The 17587-nt window shown below is 44.7% G+C and overlaps 1 protein-coding gene across 1 annotated transcript in view; it reads left to right on the top strand.

The window, feature by feature from the left end:
• The window catches only part of Dock3 (dedicator of cytokinesis 3), a 270999-nt gene that overhangs the window by 251795 nt on the left and 1617 nt on the right, over positions 1-17587 (top strand). Inside the window, exons 42-52 of the mRNA XM_055629516.1 lie at positions 507-673; positions 824-910; positions 1359-1538; positions 2118-2201; positions 2315-2431; positions 5555-5676; positions 6869-7007; positions 7510-7657; positions 12686-12804; positions 13800-13887; positions 17192-17314. Of these exons, the coding sequence (XP_055485491.1) occupies positions 507-673; positions 824-910; positions 1359-1538; positions 2118-2201; positions 2315-2431; positions 5555-5676; positions 6869-7007; positions 7510-7657; positions 12686-12804; positions 13800-13887; positions 17192-17314 (1374 nt within the window). The remainder of the gene's footprint in view (positions 1-506; positions 674-823; positions 911-1358; positions 1539-2117; positions 2202-2314; positions 2432-5554; positions 5677-6868; positions 7008-7509; positions 7658-12685; positions 12805-13799; positions 13888-17191; positions 17315-17587) is intronic.

Genomic DNA, 17587 nt, shown 5'->3' with positions numbered 1-17587 from the left:
CCCTGTGTCAAAATACAAAAGGGGATGAAAATATACAGTGGATAAGCACTTACCTATCTTTCCCATTCCAAAGTCTTGGTTTCAAGCCCTAATGTCACCAAAAAAAAAAAAAAAAAAAAGAGAGAGAGAGAGAAATGAAATGAAATGAAAAGCAAAAAGGCTGTTTTATATAAAAGCCATTTAGCTACTGTGAGCAGGCTCAGACACTTATTCCTATGGCACGGATATTACATCTGCTTGCTTAATCGCACTCTTAAAGGGGCAGCATAGGACATTTGCCATCTTACCTTGGCTGAATGGTCATGACATTCACCGTTGGAGCAGAGAAGGAAGGGGACAGATAGGGTTAACTGTGCTTAGGTCTGATCTGCACCTTAGGATGATGTGGCCCCACAGCTCCAGTAAGGAACAGGGCTATAATGCACTTCATCTAGGAGATGACAAGAGGATACCACCCCGACCTTCTCCTTTGCCAAGTCTAGATTTCTCCTTCACTTCATGTCCAGATTTACAGATCTATGCAGTGACACCTATTCCAGATTGTGTGGATGTTCTACAAATGGATAGAGTGCCTGATCGCGTCAAGAGCTTCTATCGTGTCAACAACGTGAGAAAGTTCCGCTATGACAGACCTTTCCACAAAGGCCCCAAGGACAAAGAGAATGAATTCAAGGTAAAGGATACAGGAAAGGGAATGCAGGGCTCATAGCAACTCTAGGGGCAAGCCCCGCTTCTGGGGAACACATCACTTTTGCATCCCTCAGTTAGGCCAAGTGTAGCCAAACTTGTCTAGCTTCTTAACTCATCTGTGCCCTCCCTGCAGAGCCTGTGGATTGAGCGTACCACACTGACACTGACCCACAGCTTGCCTGGCATCTCTCGGTGGTTTGAAGTAGAAAGGAGGGAACTGGTAAGCTATGCCTCTGAAGGTTTACACTTCTTTTCTCCTCAGCCTCATATCCTCATATCCAGGGAGCTTTCTCTGAGGACTAAAAAAAGAAAAAACTTTGGCCACCTGCCTGGCCTTGGTTCCCTAAGGCCAGTCCTATGCCAGAAATTTTAATGTCTTCTCTTATCTAGACCACAGGATACTCCTAAGCATCAGGTGTTTTTCAGTTTACAAATAAAAAGAAATTCTCTGAGATTCAAGAAGTCAGAAATCCCCGGTTTTTTAATCTGACACTCCTCACTATTCTCTGTACTTGCAAGTACCTTGAATCAGAAAAGAAAAGCCTAGGAAATGTTATGTCCACAGAAATGAGAAAGGAGAAATAGCATTACAACTTATAGCTCTTTGTTCTCAGGAATGTGATGAGGGGTTAGCATCCCTGAGAGGATTCTGTGTTGTGTACCCACAGGTGGAGGTGAGTCCTCTGGAGAATGCCATCCAGGTAGTTGAGAATAAGAACCAGGAGCTGCGAGCTCTGATCAGCCAGTATCAACACAAACAAGTGCACGGCAACATCAATCTGCTTAGCATGTGCCTGAATGGTGTCATTGATGCAGCTGTCAATGGAGGCATTGCACGCTACCAGGAGGTAAGATGGAAACCTTGAGCAAATTCAGACAGGCAGTCTGGCTAAGAACACAGTTCATTAATCCCTCTTCCTAAAACTATAGCCTCCTTGGAAAAGCTTCCAAGCTAGCCCTCTTCTGGATGAGGTAGGTAGTTTGAGATGGTTGAGTTGTATGCTCCTGGCCACGCTCTGTTTCTGTAGTACAGACCTTCAGTGGGGTCTTTTCCCACCCTAATCTCTGTCAGATGGATAACTCATTTGATTATAGAAATTAAGTAGCTTCCTGAGGTCCTTCATGAGCCAGGCTACTCATTTGTACCAAGAAACTGGTACAAATCCTCAGGCCACCGGTTCTGCCTAGCATACCCTGGCAGGCCAAGCTTTGTGAGAAGCTAGAGCAAGCATCCAGCCATGGGAGATTAGGACCCACCTCTAGTCTTTCCCAGGCACTGAAAATACACAATTCCTGACTCTTCGACTGGGCCAGGCTAGAGGTACCGGCAGGACAGCTATGAAGAAGCAACCTAGCTGCCTTCTAAGGGCTCCATCTGAGTACTGATCCTGGGAAGAGACTCCATTAACTTACCTTTCCTTTCGCAGGCCTTCTTTGATAAAGATTATATCACCAAGCACCCAGGAGATGCTGAGAAGATCGCCCAGCTCAAAGACCTGATGCAGGAACAGGTGTGGTTTGTAGGGCATGGAAGGGCCACAACCAGTGAGAAAAATTATACACTATAAAAATGACCCTGTTCTCAGAGGTTTAACATAGAGACCTTATTTGGCAATTCTCATAGGTCCATGTTCTTGGAGTTGGGCTGGCAGTTCATGAGAAGTTTGTGCATCCAGAAATGCGGCCTCTGCATAAGAAGCTGATTGATCAGTTCCAGATGATGAGGGCCAGTCTGTATCATGTAAGCTAGCCCCATACCTTCCCATTAGAACCAGGTTTCACTTCCTCTAGGCCTATACCACAGTCAAAGGAAAGTAGGGGGGAAGGGGAAGTAAGGGAGAAGCTGTCCCTGCTACAGAGGGGTAGGGAGGTGACAGTAGTGGATACCACATCCAAAGCAGAGTGTTCAGTATCCTTTGCTGGTTCACTCACTCCCCAAAGGAGCCAGATTCAGAGGCAAAGAATGGGCACTGTGCTAACAGGTAAGAGTTTTTCACATACAGAAAGGAATTTCTGAGATATTTTTCTTGCCAATAACCTAAAGAATAAAGGCATGGCATGAACCAGCCCTCTTGTCATCTCTGTTCTTTACCTACTCATTTTCTTCTCCCTTTCTCTCTTTCCTTCTCCTTATCTGTCCACCTTCTTTTCTTCCTTAATTTTCTTTCCCTCTAACTTCTTTTCTTCCCATCTCAGTTTCCTCTATAATATGTTTGTGACCCGGGATCACATCTAAGAAAGCTTTTGGCAGCAAGTACTTTAATTCTGGTTGCTCTTAGAGGTGTCAGACAGTTCTAAAGCTACACCAGCCCCCAGATTGTCTGCCTAAGTCTGCTCTGCCTCTTTACCTTCATAGCAAGTTTGGCCCAAGAACTAATGCGCACAGGCAGGACTTGTATTTCAGGGTCAGTTTTCTTTGGCACAGTCTCAACATGGAATGATGGCTGGTCAAAGATAATATTCAGGCATCCCTGAGTCCCCAGGCCCCTATTCACGTCATATACCCTTACCCAATTTTTTCAAAATATATAACACTTTTATGAAGAAGATATACACTAGAAATTTAAAACAAGGCTGTAATATACATGTAATCTCAAATACTAGCATGGCAATAATGCTTACATAAAATATAATCATACTACGAAAAAACACTATACTACAATATGCATAAAACACTGGAATAGTTATACTCTTTTTTTTAAAGCATGGTATCCTAATATTCATTCAAGAAATGCTATTCTATGCATCATTTCTTTTTTTACTGATTTGTTTTATTTTATGTGCATTAGTATGAATGTGTCTGATCCCTTGGAAATGGACAGTTGTGAGCTGCCATGTGGTACTGTTAATTGAACTCAGGTCCTTTGGAAGAGCAGGCAGTGCTCTTAACCACTGAGCCATCTCTCCAGCCCCCCTATGCATCATTTCTAATAGTAATATCCACTTATCAGTAATTTTACATATTTGAATAATTATGTTTCCAACATTGATGCATAAATAGTTCATTTTCCAACAGACATTTGCTGACTATAAAGTACATTTCTCAATATAATGTTTTCAAATTTGTAGCAAGTGCAGAGCTTCCTAAAGAGACTTCCCTAGTATTGGCTAAGCTTTGAAAATTAATTGAAGGCTTTGAATCTGTGTAATAACATGGCCCTTGAAAACTAGTACAATAAAGGTATACTAAAAAAATTTATGAAGCTTACCAGTTACATGAATTTTCTGATGCCTTCTAAGAGACGAAAATGTGGTAAAATAATTTTGACATTCTTGACATGTTCAAGGCTTGTCACCAGTATAAATTCTGTGATGATTATAAGAGCTGATCCTTACCTAACTTTTAACCACCGGGCTGATGCTAAATTATTTCTAGAATAGCCTCTCTGTTAAATATCCTGGCTCCCAGACCTCAGTGGCCATAAGCCAAATTACCTGCCACTACCTGGCAAGCTCTTATCTCATTTTACTGAGGGCTACCAATTATAAGTATTAGGGAAACAAAGAAATGTAGCTGTCAGATGCTAGATGATGCTGTCATAGAGAAGTTCCTCTTTAGGAATGATGTAAAGACGTGGGAAAGGTTGAGCATCCAAGGACTTCCACTTGGAACTGGCCTGCTTTGTTCTTGGATGCTGTAGGTTGTAGTTCTCTTAATCTCTCCAGACCTCCAGTGCAGGCCTCAGCTGGTTCTTTGCTAGAGTGGACAGCAAAAAAAGCAAAATAGGAATAGAAACTCTAAGAGTTTGAGGGACTGGACCACTTTCCAGAGAAATTTCTATAGATCACAAAATTTCACCCTCCTCGGAGGTTCCTCCCATAGTATTTCAGAGTGAAGCATGCAGAACATCAGTGTTTCCCCTTTAAAACTGAGGTGGCTGGGTAGAATAGAGCCTGAGCAGCATCCCTGAATCTAATGGGAATTCCACCTCAGTATACTGGTTCCTGCCAACATGGCTGGGCTCTGCTCGATGTAGACTTCCCATCTCAACTGGTAGCCCAGGCAGCCTAGAGCCTGGCACCATGGGAAAGCTCCCTGCCGCATCTCTGCAGTCAGACTACTGTACAAAAGACACAAAGTGCTTGTCCATGTGCATCAGGTCTCTATGTGTGTAACAGTATGCCTGCTTTGGAAAAAGAAGTTGAAAAATGTGCCACTTTAAGTCCAGCTCAGAAACATACCCAGTAGACAAGAGCTTTTGTCCAACATATATTATAAAGAACTTGAGAAAACCTGGAAAGTTGTGCTTTAAATTTTCCTTAGTGTCACGGAGACAGAGACCAATATGCTTTCTGTCACCCAGTGGGAAGTTAGATTAGAAGTTTCTGCCAAGAAGTCTACATATTAAGAATTTAATTATGCTAAAACAGAACTGTGCTGTTTTCAATTGCTTACATCAGGACTTTGTTTCCTGTCTCCCTATAGACTGTGTCACAGGCAGCTTAACTCAGGTTACTAAGAGCTGGGCCAGTTAGCAATCCAGTAAAACTTAGCACCAGTTCTTATATAAGAGTTTGTACTGACTGACAGCTCTCCTTCTTCCCAGCCATTGTTGTACTTACTTTGAAGTAAGGAAGCCTGTAAACACTCTCCTATAAACTCAGATTCAATTCCAACTATTCCAGATATGTCTCTCTTAGTGGAGTTTACCTGGGGCTCCACAGCATCTGGTCTAGGCTCCAGTGAACTTAGGGGAGTATTTGGTAATGAAGGAGTGATTGTCCAGAAATAAACCAGAAGTATATCATATGGTTCTCTTTTTGTTTGTTCATTTGTTTTACATTTTTACCAGCAGTCAGCTCATCTCTCATACCCTTTACTTATCTATTTGCTCTCTGTGAACAAGCATTCATTTCTCAACAGGAATTTCCAGGTTTGGAAAAGCTAAGTCCTTCATGTTCGGGCACCAGCACCCCACGGGGAAATGTTCTGGCATCCCATAGCCCTATGAGTCCTGAGAACATCAAGATGACGCACAGGCACAGGTAAGGCATTAGGGCTGAGGAAGGTTCCCTCCAGAGAAGAAGTGTGGAGGGTACGCATGAGAAGGAAAGAGCTGCATCCCCTCTTATCTCCTAGCCCCACAGTCTTGCTTCAAGAAGCTCCTTGTACTAGATAGTAGCATTTGACCTGCGTTAGTCACTGTCCTACGTAACAGAAGCATACACATGTTATTCTGCATACCCAGAGGAGGGAACATGGGGCTAAGTCTTGAGGGACAGACAGAAGTTTGCTAGGCAGAAAAAGAGTCCAAGTTAGAAGAGTAATGGGATGAGATCCAGGCAAAGGAATTTACCCATGCCTGCTGTGAACAAGGCAGCCTAGCCAGCACTATGAGTAGAGCCAAAAGGCAGAGGTGTAGGATTCCTGAACATGAAAGGGGCCAGGGCCAGCTCTCCATGGGCCTTATTCATATGTACCTTTGAACATGACCCCAAAGGGAATGAAGACTGTTAGTTGTTTCTAAGAGAATAATGTTGGTGGTATGGGCATTCAAGTAATGACTGCTCAAAACTCGAGAGTTCTGACCTGAGCAGGCTCGAGTGGGAATACTCAAAGCTTTAGAACAGAAAAGCCAGGTTTAGGAAAGGAAGCCAGTACAAGGAGTCTCTCACTTAGATTTATTTTCCAGCATGACTAGCAACTCAGAAGAATGGCCACTCAGCAAATAAGAAGAGGAAAAAATGAACAAAGAGCTTCCCAGTATTGATAAAGGAAAGTTGTTGGGAGTCTGTTGTAGCTACAGATAGTTTATAGCAATCTGTTTTGATCATGTCTTCATAGCAGTAAGATACCTCTGATCTCAGAGCCTATCTTATATTACTGTGTGCTGTATTAGGCACTGTTCAGACTGACAATCCATAGAAAGAAGGGTATAGGACCCTTGGCCTGATTTATCAATTCTCTCTTTCATTCCTCCTGATAAACTACTAGTGCCTTCATACTGAATGGCTATAATCCATTTGACTCTAAAGAGAGATTGCACTAGCATAAGCCTTCCCAAGTCTGTAGCAAAGTGGGGCTCATCAGGTGTGAACATTATCTATAGAACCCTCCAAATCAGTGCTGGCTAAGGTTGAGTATCACTGTTTAACACATCTCTCCACTGTTCCTACTGCCTAGCATGTTTTCTTAGCTATTGCCTGATTCCTCCCTACTTCCTATTCTTGCTCACAGCCCCATGAACTTGATGGGCACAGGCCGCCATTCATCATCCTCTCTCTCCTCACATGCATCTAGTGAAACAGGAAACATGGTGATGATGGGTGACAACCCTATGGGTGAAGCTCCTGAAGACCTCTACCACCACATGCAGGTACCTGAGCTATGCAAGAGTGAGCATGGTATCATGACTAGACGACTCACCTTTCTGGAGTCTGTTCTAATGGCTGGAACTCAAGTCCCCTGGTTTCTGGATTCAGAACACACTTCTCCATAGCAAGCAAGACTGCCTTCTTTCTGTATACCACCCCAAGTCTTGGTCCCATACCTTATTTTATAAGCAGGAAACCTAGCTTCAGACCTAGCTGCTATTCCAGATTGCATGGCAAAGATGTTCTGACAAATTAGCCTTCTGCTTGGCAATCCTGATGGCTAAGTCTTGCATTCTTCTCATGTGTAGCACAATAGAGCAAACACAGCTGTCTTGCTCCATGTGGATGGTATGGGTAGTCCTTGGTGAATGCTATGAGCCCAGCCTCCAACAGGGTTCAAAATAAAGCATGTGTACTTCAGGACATGAATGCATAAGCCAGCTCTCTCTGTGTCAGCTTTACAGTACTGATCATTCAGAAGTACTGATTTTTTTTCCTTTGCAGCTTGCATACCACAACCCCAGGTACCAGGGCTCAATCACCAACGTCTCTGTTCTGTCCTCGTCCCAGGCAAGCCCTTCTTCCTCCAGCCTGAGTTCTACTCATTCAGCACCATCCCAGATGATTACCTCTGCCCCTTCTAGCACCCGAGGTAAGGATGACAGGATGCTTGCTGAAGGAGAATAGAAAGTTTTATGAATCCTACTTGTCTTCCTTTCATCTTTGAGATTGGCCTTGTTGTCACCAAGAGACACTGAATTTCTTTTGTAGACTGATAAAATTAAAAGCAAGTTTAGAAGAAAAATAAAGGGAAATTTCATTGGAGTTAGAGAAAATAACAGGGCAGGCAAGCTGGAAATCTCACCAGCAGCCTGGAAGAGAGAGATGGAAGAGGGAAAGAGAAGTTATGCTTTCTGGTTAGTCAAAAAGCAGGTATGTTCAGCAATATAAATGTACAAGAAGCAGCAGTAAGGAATGGAAATCTTTGAGGTAGGATTACTGGGAAAAGGAATGCCTAGAGTGTTGGGAAAAGTAGATTTAGGACTGCATAAGTGTCAAGAAAAGGGAAATGGAAAAAGAAGAGAAAGTGAAAGCTGAATCTGTAATAGAGTGAAAAGTAACAAAGATGTATTGGAAGACAAGGTGAGGACAAGAGAGAACTGAGCATCTAAAGCCTTTATGGTTTGGGAATGGGGGGGGTGCTTAGGAGTTTTGTTTGTTTGTTTGTTTGTTTTGAGATAGATTCTCACCATGTAGCCCCTGGCTATCTTAGAACTCAATGTATAGTCCAGGTTGACTCAAAATCATAAAGATCCAAGATCCACCTGCCTCTGCCTCCCAAATGCTGGGGTTAAAGGTATGCCAACATGCTTGGCCTGGTGGTATAGTTTTTATTGATGGGGTACAAAATTGCCTTCCCAGGGGAGTGACATAGGCCTTGAGTATAAAAGCACTGTTTCACCTTTTGGGCCCACTGAGGAGGAAATATTTAAGTTTGGTTTAGCCTTGTAGTTAGTTAAGACTTGTTCTGGGTAGCTTAGAATTTAGGGCACACCCAAGATAGAAGTAGTAACTAGAAACATTTATTATTGTCAGTTTTAGCTTCTAGATTCTTAGCTTTGGGCCAGTAATGAATAAACAACAGCATATATTGCTGTCAGTTTACCTTTTGGGTTTGTATGTTTGGGGTCAGTTTGGAGGCCTTGTTGCTGATTTAGATCTAACCTTAGTTACAACCAGTTTGCGGATCTTCATCACTTACCAAAGGGCAGGTATTGTTTATTTTTAATCTTGCCATGGAAGGCCAGCACTTGAAAATGTTATAAGCATTGTGGATATTTTCTGTATTGCGTGTAATATCTGTCTCCTTTTAACAGTCTTTCATTCCATGTCTGCCAGGGTATTACCACTGATCATGATATTTGTCACTGACATTGATATTTATGTGCCTTAAATGATGCCTGAAAAGTTGATAGCTTCTTAGGGGCTGTTCATTCACTCTCCTTCTGCCTAGCAACCTTATCACTGTGTTAGAGAATGCTTGCATTTTCAGCACCCAAACTTGTAGATTTGGGTCACCTCTCCAGCTAACTTCAGAGCCTTCTCCGGCTGTATTTACTATCATGCTGCTACTTGGTAGCCAGTATTGCATCTCTACCTCAGTAAAAGGAGGAGAAAACTCAGTTTTTTTCCAATGAAATGTTTGCCATGCAAAATGGTCTGAGCCTGTCAACCAGTCAGTTTCTGACTTAAAGCTTCAGAAGGATAAACTCTTTTTGTTCTGGTTATCCAGTATACAAAGGAAGACAGCACAAACTTATAACACTAAGCACGGGCTCTCTCCAAAGTATGCAAACCTTGAGACCCACAGTAGGCAGGATGTAAAGAAGTGATGTAGTGTGATGGGTGGAAAATGCAGTTCGGCCAGGAAAACCTTTTAAAAGTGGAGAGAAGTGAATAAGGTTACAGCAGAGTGACCATGGACTTTAACTTAAAGCACATTTTGACTATGTTCACAGGTGCAGTCAGGAAGGGAATGCTGAATCTGGGGTACATGTCTTTACACTCACCAGCCCTCTACCTATATTTATATTTCTTTCCTAACATAAACTATGAGATCCAGACAAGAGGGGCCAGCTTTAGGAAACACAGTCTATGAAGGCTGTAAACAGGCACAGGACCATGTATTCTGAAAAGAGCCTACTAAACGATGGCTTTGGGACTAGAAAGGAAGGAAAGCCCAAGAATAGCTGTGACTGTCTGGACATTGGTATTTACAGTGTCTTTCAGTAAGTGCCCTCATTGGAGCTGGAGAAATAGACCGTACTACCATCCAGGCTTTGTTGTTTTCCTTAACCTGATATCTTAGATATGCTCAGCCATATCCAAGACTTGATCTGGTTAGTCTTACAGAGTAATGATGGATATTTTAGCTCAGAAATACTATGATGCTGCTTTAAAAAAAAAATTATTTATGTGTATGTCAGATTTCCCGGGACTTGAGTTACAGACTGATGTGAGCTGCAGGATGGGGCCACTGGGAGCAGCAGGTGTTCTTAACTACTGAGCCATCTCTCCAGCCCTGATACAGCTTAACGCTCCTCTGTGCTGTGGCTGCTATTAGAGACATTTCAGGCTACTTGTTGCCACCTATATTTGGTTACTTCTGTCATCACTGTGACTAAATCCCTGACAAGCAACTTGAGGAAGGGTTATTTTAGCTCACAGTATGAAGGCATTATAGCCGGAGTGTAAGGTTCACTCACTGGCTTCCTCCTGATTTTCTGTGTATTCAGCTTAGGTCTCTGGCCTATGGGGTGGGTCTTCTCCTTTAACTTACACCTCCTAGATGATTCTAAATCACCTACCAGTTTTGCAGAAGACCTGCAAAGTAGTCTTGTAAGTCCATGGCTCCCCCTGGTGGTCAAAAGGCTGATTAAGCTTGGGAAATAGATTTGTAATCCAGTGGCACTAGGACCCAACTTCCCTAGGTATTATTGGAGTGCAACTGAAACAATTAAAAATCTTAGGGACAGATAAGCCCTGGTGGTATTTAAATGTCTTAATGAAAGTTAACATCACCCTGCCCCACCCGAGGATTGGCTGCCCAGGACTTAGGAAAGTGAATTGAAGAAAAGTAGTGTACAGTACTTCTTTGTTACAACACAAGGACCACCACAACTGGAATTTAAGTCCTCAGCAGAGCCCCTAGACCTTCAGGATGATTCTCCTCCATCCCAGCCACCATCATGGACAGAGACAGCACATAATGGACACACAGTTGGTATCATGAGTCAGGCTTCCTGAGGTTAGAGAGCAAAGCCTAAGGGAAACAATTCCAACCCTATGCCTAGAGTGGTATGGACATTAAATAGACTTTTTGATTGAGCTGATATCTAAATGATGCTTTTGTCCTTTGTAGATAGTCATGTCCAGATATTGTCCACAGCGCTTAGAGGCATTCATAGTCTCTCAAATTGGAAAGGCAGAGACAAATCAGCAGGATTTGGTATACACCTTTAATCTGAGAGTGTGGGAGGCAAAAACAGGTAGATCTCTATGAATTCAAGGCCAGCCGGGTCTACAAAGGGAGTTCCAGAGAAACCCTGTCTCAAAAATTTTTTTTTTATTTTTACATAGCCATCTTCTTGAGATTGCCTAAAGTACAAATTTTAAAAGAGAACATGAATATCAGTAAAGCCACAAAACAAGAAATTTAAGTAACCATAATTTACACATTCCCTTATCAGTGAAGGACATTTTAAAGATAAGGGTCCTACAGCCTGCCTAGAGGTTCTCTCAGAACAGCAATAGAGTTACAAAAAGAACTGTGAAAAAAGTTGTTTCTGGTATCTGTGCAGACGTTTTGGACTAAAATGAACACAAGGATTTCTCAGGGACTCCCACAGTAGTAAGCTGGTTACAGACCTGGATTTGCTTTGATTTATTTGTTGGATCTTTTTACTGTGCTGGCACCACAGGCTCAGAGGAGAGCCCCAGAGACAGTAGGCTTAATGGATTAGGAGACCTTCTAGGATCTGCATATTCACCTCTCAGCTAGAGCCCACAGGCTTGTCTCCATGGCCAAGCTTTTCAGCACTGAGTCAGAAGCATTGAAGTCCAGATGACTTTGCCATGAAGGGACTGGTAGATAGGATGTTGTCTGATGCAGTGAAGGGTGTGTTTGCAGAACTGTTCATTTACCCTATCACAGGAAAGCTAGCACATTATCTTACTGCTTCTATTGAAAGTTTTCTTAAGAACCATAAATGAGAAGTTCCTCAGTGCATTACTAGTACCTCAGCCAGAATCACTATGGTGGCTTCATGAAAAGTAACAAAGGAAGCTGGGCAGTGGTGGTGCATGCCTTTAATCCCAGCACTTGGAGGCAGAGGCAAGCAGCTTTGAAGTTCGAGGCCAGCCTGGTCTACAGAGTGAGTTCCAGGGCAGCCAGAACTATGCAAAGGAACCCTGTCTTGAGAACTACAACAACAAAAGAGCCTGAGTACAAGTCCCTTGACTTCTGGATTAGTTCCATGCCTGTGAGCTCAAGGGCCAGCAAGTATCAGACCCACCTGTATGCAGGGACCTGGGTTTCCAGCCTGGCTGTAGAGCTATAGTAGGTCTGACAGGTAGGTAGACTCGAGGTTCTGGGAGCCTACTCGAGGTTCTGGGAGGGATATGCCACAAAGGCAGTAGGAAGCCAGCTAAAATAGAACCACTGGCCTTTGAAGAAGGTAAGTGTGTGTAGACCCAGTATGTCAAGTCACAGCTATGTGATTGTTATTCTAAGTGTCTCTTTGTCTTTGTGTGATGACTCCATTACAAGATGGCCTTGGCTCACACCCGAATCCTCTGGAAGAGGCCAGTGTCCAGGCCACACCTCTGTCCTGAGAGCACAATGTTCAGAAACCCCACACAGCCTGCACCAGGCTTTAGCTCTTTACCCTTTTCCTCTGGGTATGACGGTAGCCTCTGTCAGTGGGTACACCTCAGCCAAGGGACCAGATACAGTCTCCACCATGTGGCCACTAGGTCTGGTTCACTCTTGTGTTTTGCTGAGCTCACCCTAACTGTAAGGGACACCTACCCTGGTCCCCAGTCCTAAGGATGTTGGCCACTGAGCCCTCCTCCATCTGTGGTTTGTCATCTGTTCGTGATTGTTCTCACTTGGTTACAGGCTCTCCCTCTCTGCCAGATAAGTACCGACATGCCCGGGAAATGATGTTGCTGTTGCCCACACATCGGGACCGCCCAAGCAGTGCCATGTATCCAGCAGCCATTCTGGAGAATGGACAGGTAGCAGATCTAGTCCTGACTAACTGTCCTCTGCTACAAGTGTGTTGGCTTAGGCTCCTGCATTGCATTTGCTAAACCTTTGTCCAGGCTTGCGTGCCTCCCTCATTCTGCTGTAAGAAGGCTGTTAGGGTTGGGCTGCTGGACTCCTGGTTGGGGAGGATAATGAATCTGAGGGCCAGAAGTCAAGACAGAGTGCAGGTATGAGCAGACTGGCAGCAGGTATCTAGACAGGCTTAGTTATCAATTTAAACCTCTGGCCAGCTTTCTGGACTACCCACTCCCTATTCCTCTGGCATAGGAAGTTGGTTTTTCTAACATCCTGAGAAGGCTGTAGTGCGCATTCGGTAGGAAATGTCTTTGTGTCTTGCTGGGGCTGCCCTCTAAACTTAGTTCTATAGACACCCTGCTTGGGCCAGCAAGTAACACTTGACCCTGTGCAGTGTGCCCCTCCCTTTCCATCCAAGCCCATAAAAGTCATTTCCAAGTAACTTGTCCTAGGCCCAACAATGCCAGGAGTTTTTCAGTGGCACATCTCTGCCAGGCAGAGGTCAGATCTGATGGGAGCTACTCATCAGAGCAATGGGACCTGCTGGACTCCAGGTTTGGCTGCTGCATTTCTCTCCCCTCATGGGTCTGGGTAGGGCTCTCCAAGAGTGGAGCAACAGGGTCTTTAAATCCTTTCTTCCAGTGGTCTCCCTGCATCAGAAAGATGTGACAGTTAAATAATGGTGGAAGGCACCTCTGTCCTGTACAGGAGAACCTGGGTGATGTCTCAGATATCCATGGAAGTGCTCAGATCAGAATATACCTGGACACCATAACAGACTTCCCAGGGCTGCTGTGGAGCTCTCAGCACATCTCAAGCATGAGCCATCTTACTGCTTTGATATCCCCATCTGAGCTTAGAATGTCCTGCATCCTGTAGTCCATGACACTGCCTCCCAAGATGTAGCTGGCTGGTTTTACACTCTTTGATATTTTTCTCCTTCCCTCAGCCACCAAACTTCCAGCGGGCCCTGTTCCAGCAAGTAGTTGGAGCCTGTAAACCCTGCAGTGACCCCAATCTGTCTATGGCTGAAAAAGGTATTTTTCTCACTCTAGGAACTCTCTTGTGTTTGTCCTATCTTGAGTGTCTGACTCTTGTTCCTGAGTTACCAACTGTCCAGTCCTGAGCCACAACCCAAAGTCCAGGTCTATCAACCTAGACATAGTGCTAACCAATCCTTTAGTTCACCGTTTAGACCACACATGGCCTAGATCCTGTTTGTCTGTATCTCTCCCTCTCTCCAGGGCCCACCTTTCCTTGAGTAATTCATTGTAGCTGAGGTTGCTGTGGGCATCTACACTCCTAGGTTCTTCCTATTGACTTCTAGAATTTAGTATGCCTAATGGTCCCTTTGGGGCTTCAGAAACTTTTTCTTGGAGCTCAAAATGGACTCTGGTCAATGAAAGCCCCAAAGGAATGGAAAAAGAGATAATATAGTGAATTTCCAAAAGTAAGTTTCCACAGGGAAAGCTCTGGGTCCTTCAGTGAAGTCCAGTCATTCTTTAGCTACTCTGGCCAGCTAATGGGTCCATCTCTACAACACCATGCCATTGAGAAACTCTCCCTAAAACTGCAGCTGGTGGCAGGTTACTTTGTGCTGTGCAAGCTGATATACAAACCAGCATCTAACCTCTGTAACCTTGAGCTGAAACACCAGACACCTAAATTTAGTTTTAGCACAGCAGTACCTAAATGGGGATCAGGCTGAGCTTGTGTGCCAACTAGAACCTGGCCCATAGTTCTCCCCTCTCCATCTATTGTGCTTCGTGCATATTCACTTCCCACCAATGTAGTCTGTTGTCCCTTAGCCCAGACCATGTCCCTTCAAAGCTTTCATCGTGTTGTCATTGCATCTGCTTACCAAGTGCTGTCTGCTGTCCCCTCTGTCATTGTTAGCCCTCGTGATTATCGTAGAGGACAAACTCTGTGACCTTTTTAAGGAGTCAAACACTGGGTACAAAACCTTGTTTCCCAGTGGGCATTGGTGCCAGATTCTCAGCCACACAGAGCCTACCGAAGATGCCTTCCTAACCTCAAGGCTGCACAGCCTGAAAAAGTGGCTTCTTGGATTCCTGCACCTATGACCCCAAACAATGGGCCTTCTTGACCTGGAAGGCCAGAATCCACAATGGGTTTTCTTCACCTAAGATGCAGATCAACTTCAAAAATAGCCAAGAGTCACACAGCTCAGAGCTCAAATGACTATCTGTGGTCAGACCAGGATGCTACATCAGCTGGACACAGAAGAGTTTCCAGCCTCAAGCCATACTGCAGCAAGGATCTGGACATGCCCACGCTAGGTGTATGAGGGAAGGACCAGTGTCTCCAAAAAGAAAAAGAAAAAAAAAAAAAAAAAAGCCAAGAGCTACCATATCCAAAACACAAGGTCAGGACTTAGTGTAAACAAATTAGACAATTCCCATTGGTAATACAGAGGCCAGAATACTAGGTGTCACTAGGAACCCACCTAGGTTATTCTTTGCCAGTCACTCCCAGACAAGACAAGCCTGCCCTATGGCCAGGAGCTGTGTACCGAGGACCTCAGGCCAATGCTGTAAATCTGTTAATGCTGATCTATGACAGGCCTCAGTTGGTATTGATCTTCTACTAGGATAAATCATCCTTTTGGCCACTCCACATGGCGATGGTCCACTGGCATCACTGCAGATTTGTGGTTTCAAATTGATACAGAGTGACTCACCCAGACACCATTTTAAATACACCATTACAGCCTTCCTATCATTCTTCCCCTATAGCATTCTTGACCTCAAGTTCCTTTGGGCCCTTAGGGGTAAACGTTTGCAGCCCCTTCAGTTCTTTCAGGAGTTAAGGATGACCTGAGATTGGACTGTCAGATCCTTTTGGAGAAGCTTCTCAGAATCATCTCTAAGATGCTGCTTTCCTGAAATGTGTGGCTTTCATTGTAAATGTCATCTTTGTTTTGGGGGAAGAGGGAAACCTGAAGAACTGGGGAGAGGGTGTGCCTATGCTTGGGCTAAGATGCTTAGCAGATTCAGGGCTCTTTCCTGCAGGTACCAGCTCAGTGGCCACTCATCAGACTCAGATGTCTCCTTCCTGCTATGAGCCATCAATACATCATGAGATTAAACATTCCTTATACTTAAATTTTACCTGTGCTGTGCTGCAAGCCCATGCTAGTTCCTGAGGAAAGAAAAGGGAAATGATGTCATCCATGGAATACCATGTGCCCAGCACTTTGGACCACATCCTAATCTAGCTCTTTCTAGAGACGCCAGCTCCTGTCAGGCCTTGGAATTTTCCATTGAGTGTCTGGGCCAAGAAAGCCCAAACCTCAGATATCTTGAGTTCCCTCTGGCTAACCCTGCCTTAAAGCAGAGCCCACACCTGGTCCACATAGGCTCCCCTTCCCAAAAGCTTCAGCAGAGGAAAGGCATGTCTCTTCTTGTTAGCATTTGTTCTCTGGGAAGAACCAATTAAACATGCCTCACATTTCTTTTTCTGTACCTTCAGAGTAGCCAAACCCTAAGTTGTGAAATCTAGCCACTGCTTTTCTCCTCTCCCCTTTCACAAAGAACTTTCACCCCAGCTGTAGCCAAAGAGCCAGTACCGAGGCATTGGACTGTGGTCTGCAGCCTACTCTATTTTGCATCCAAGGGCTCCACAGCCTCCCCCTTTCTCGGGAAGCAGTGTGTTCCCCTGGGCCTAGGCTGAAACTCCTGGGCTTCGTAACTTTACTTCAGTGGGTACATTAAGTGCCTCTGCTTGCTAGAAAGATATCTTGCTCTTAAGCCCAGCTAGTAGGCATACGGACAACAGGGATGGCTCAGCATCTTAAGTGTCACTGCAGGCCCTTTGTGAAACCAGTTTGAGAGGCAACTCTCCAAAGATACTGTCTCTGTCTCTTATCTTGCTTCCTGCTTTTCACACAGGGCATGAGCAGAGCAAGAACCTTGGCCTAACTCTTGACTTGTAAAGAGCTCTATGTTCTGTGCTCTTTGTGTTCTTGATCTCTTCAACCTGTCCTGTTTTCCTCTCCTGTGGGCTTCTGGTTTTTCTTCTTAGATCCCAGAGCCTGCAGGTGTTTACTTCTTACTGCACTTTCTCTGAGTTTGCCATATCCTGAATACTCTTCAAAAATCAGCTTGCTGTTGCCATCATAGGCAGCTTCAATCCCTGGCCAGTCATCTCTTTGGGCCACAGTGCCTTGCTTGGCCAGTACTTTCAGCTGTAGGGCCTGATATACTACTTGTATGCTGGCTACACAGAGCACACCTAGAAGCCTCAAGCTATAGGCAGTTTCTCCCAAGTGGGAAGTTCAAGAAGTAACCTCCGTTCACTCCATCTCTTTCCACCCTTCAGCGGTGCCAGCAGCCCCCAGCAGCTGGAGCCTGGATAGCGGAGCCCAAGAGGCCCAGCCCTTCCTGTCTGCCCTCATGGGGCACATCCTGGCCCCCCCAGTGCCTCCCCGAAGCCTGTTGCATGGTAAGCGGGTCCCCTAAATAGTTTCTGGTCTCAGACTCTGACCAAGGGCTAGATCAGCTGCTGTCTAGGCTGTCTCAGCTGAGAAGAAGCATCCATGCCACAGAAAGGAACCTGCTGAGTATTGGAGCCTGAGGATCCTGAGCCCTGCAAGCTAGCTCAGGAAGGCCATCCCAACCAGAGAGGCTGAAGACAACAAAATCAACTCACCAGCCTACCTGATGGTGGACCAGAACTGCTAGCCGGTGGACTAGAACTTCTCTTGCCTGAGGCCTA

The sequence above is a fragment of the Psammomys obesus genome, unplaced genomic scaffold (genome assembly GCF_907164565.1).
Source record: "Psammomys obesus unplaced genomic scaffold, mPsaObe1.curated_primary_1811, whole genome shotgun sequence".
NCBI classification, from domain to species: Eukaryota; Metazoa; Chordata; class Mammalia; order Rodentia; family Muridae; genus Psammomys; species Psammomys obesus.
The sequence above is the reverse complement of the archived record's forward strand: the minus strand, read 5'-3'. Positions and strand labels throughout refer to the sequence as shown.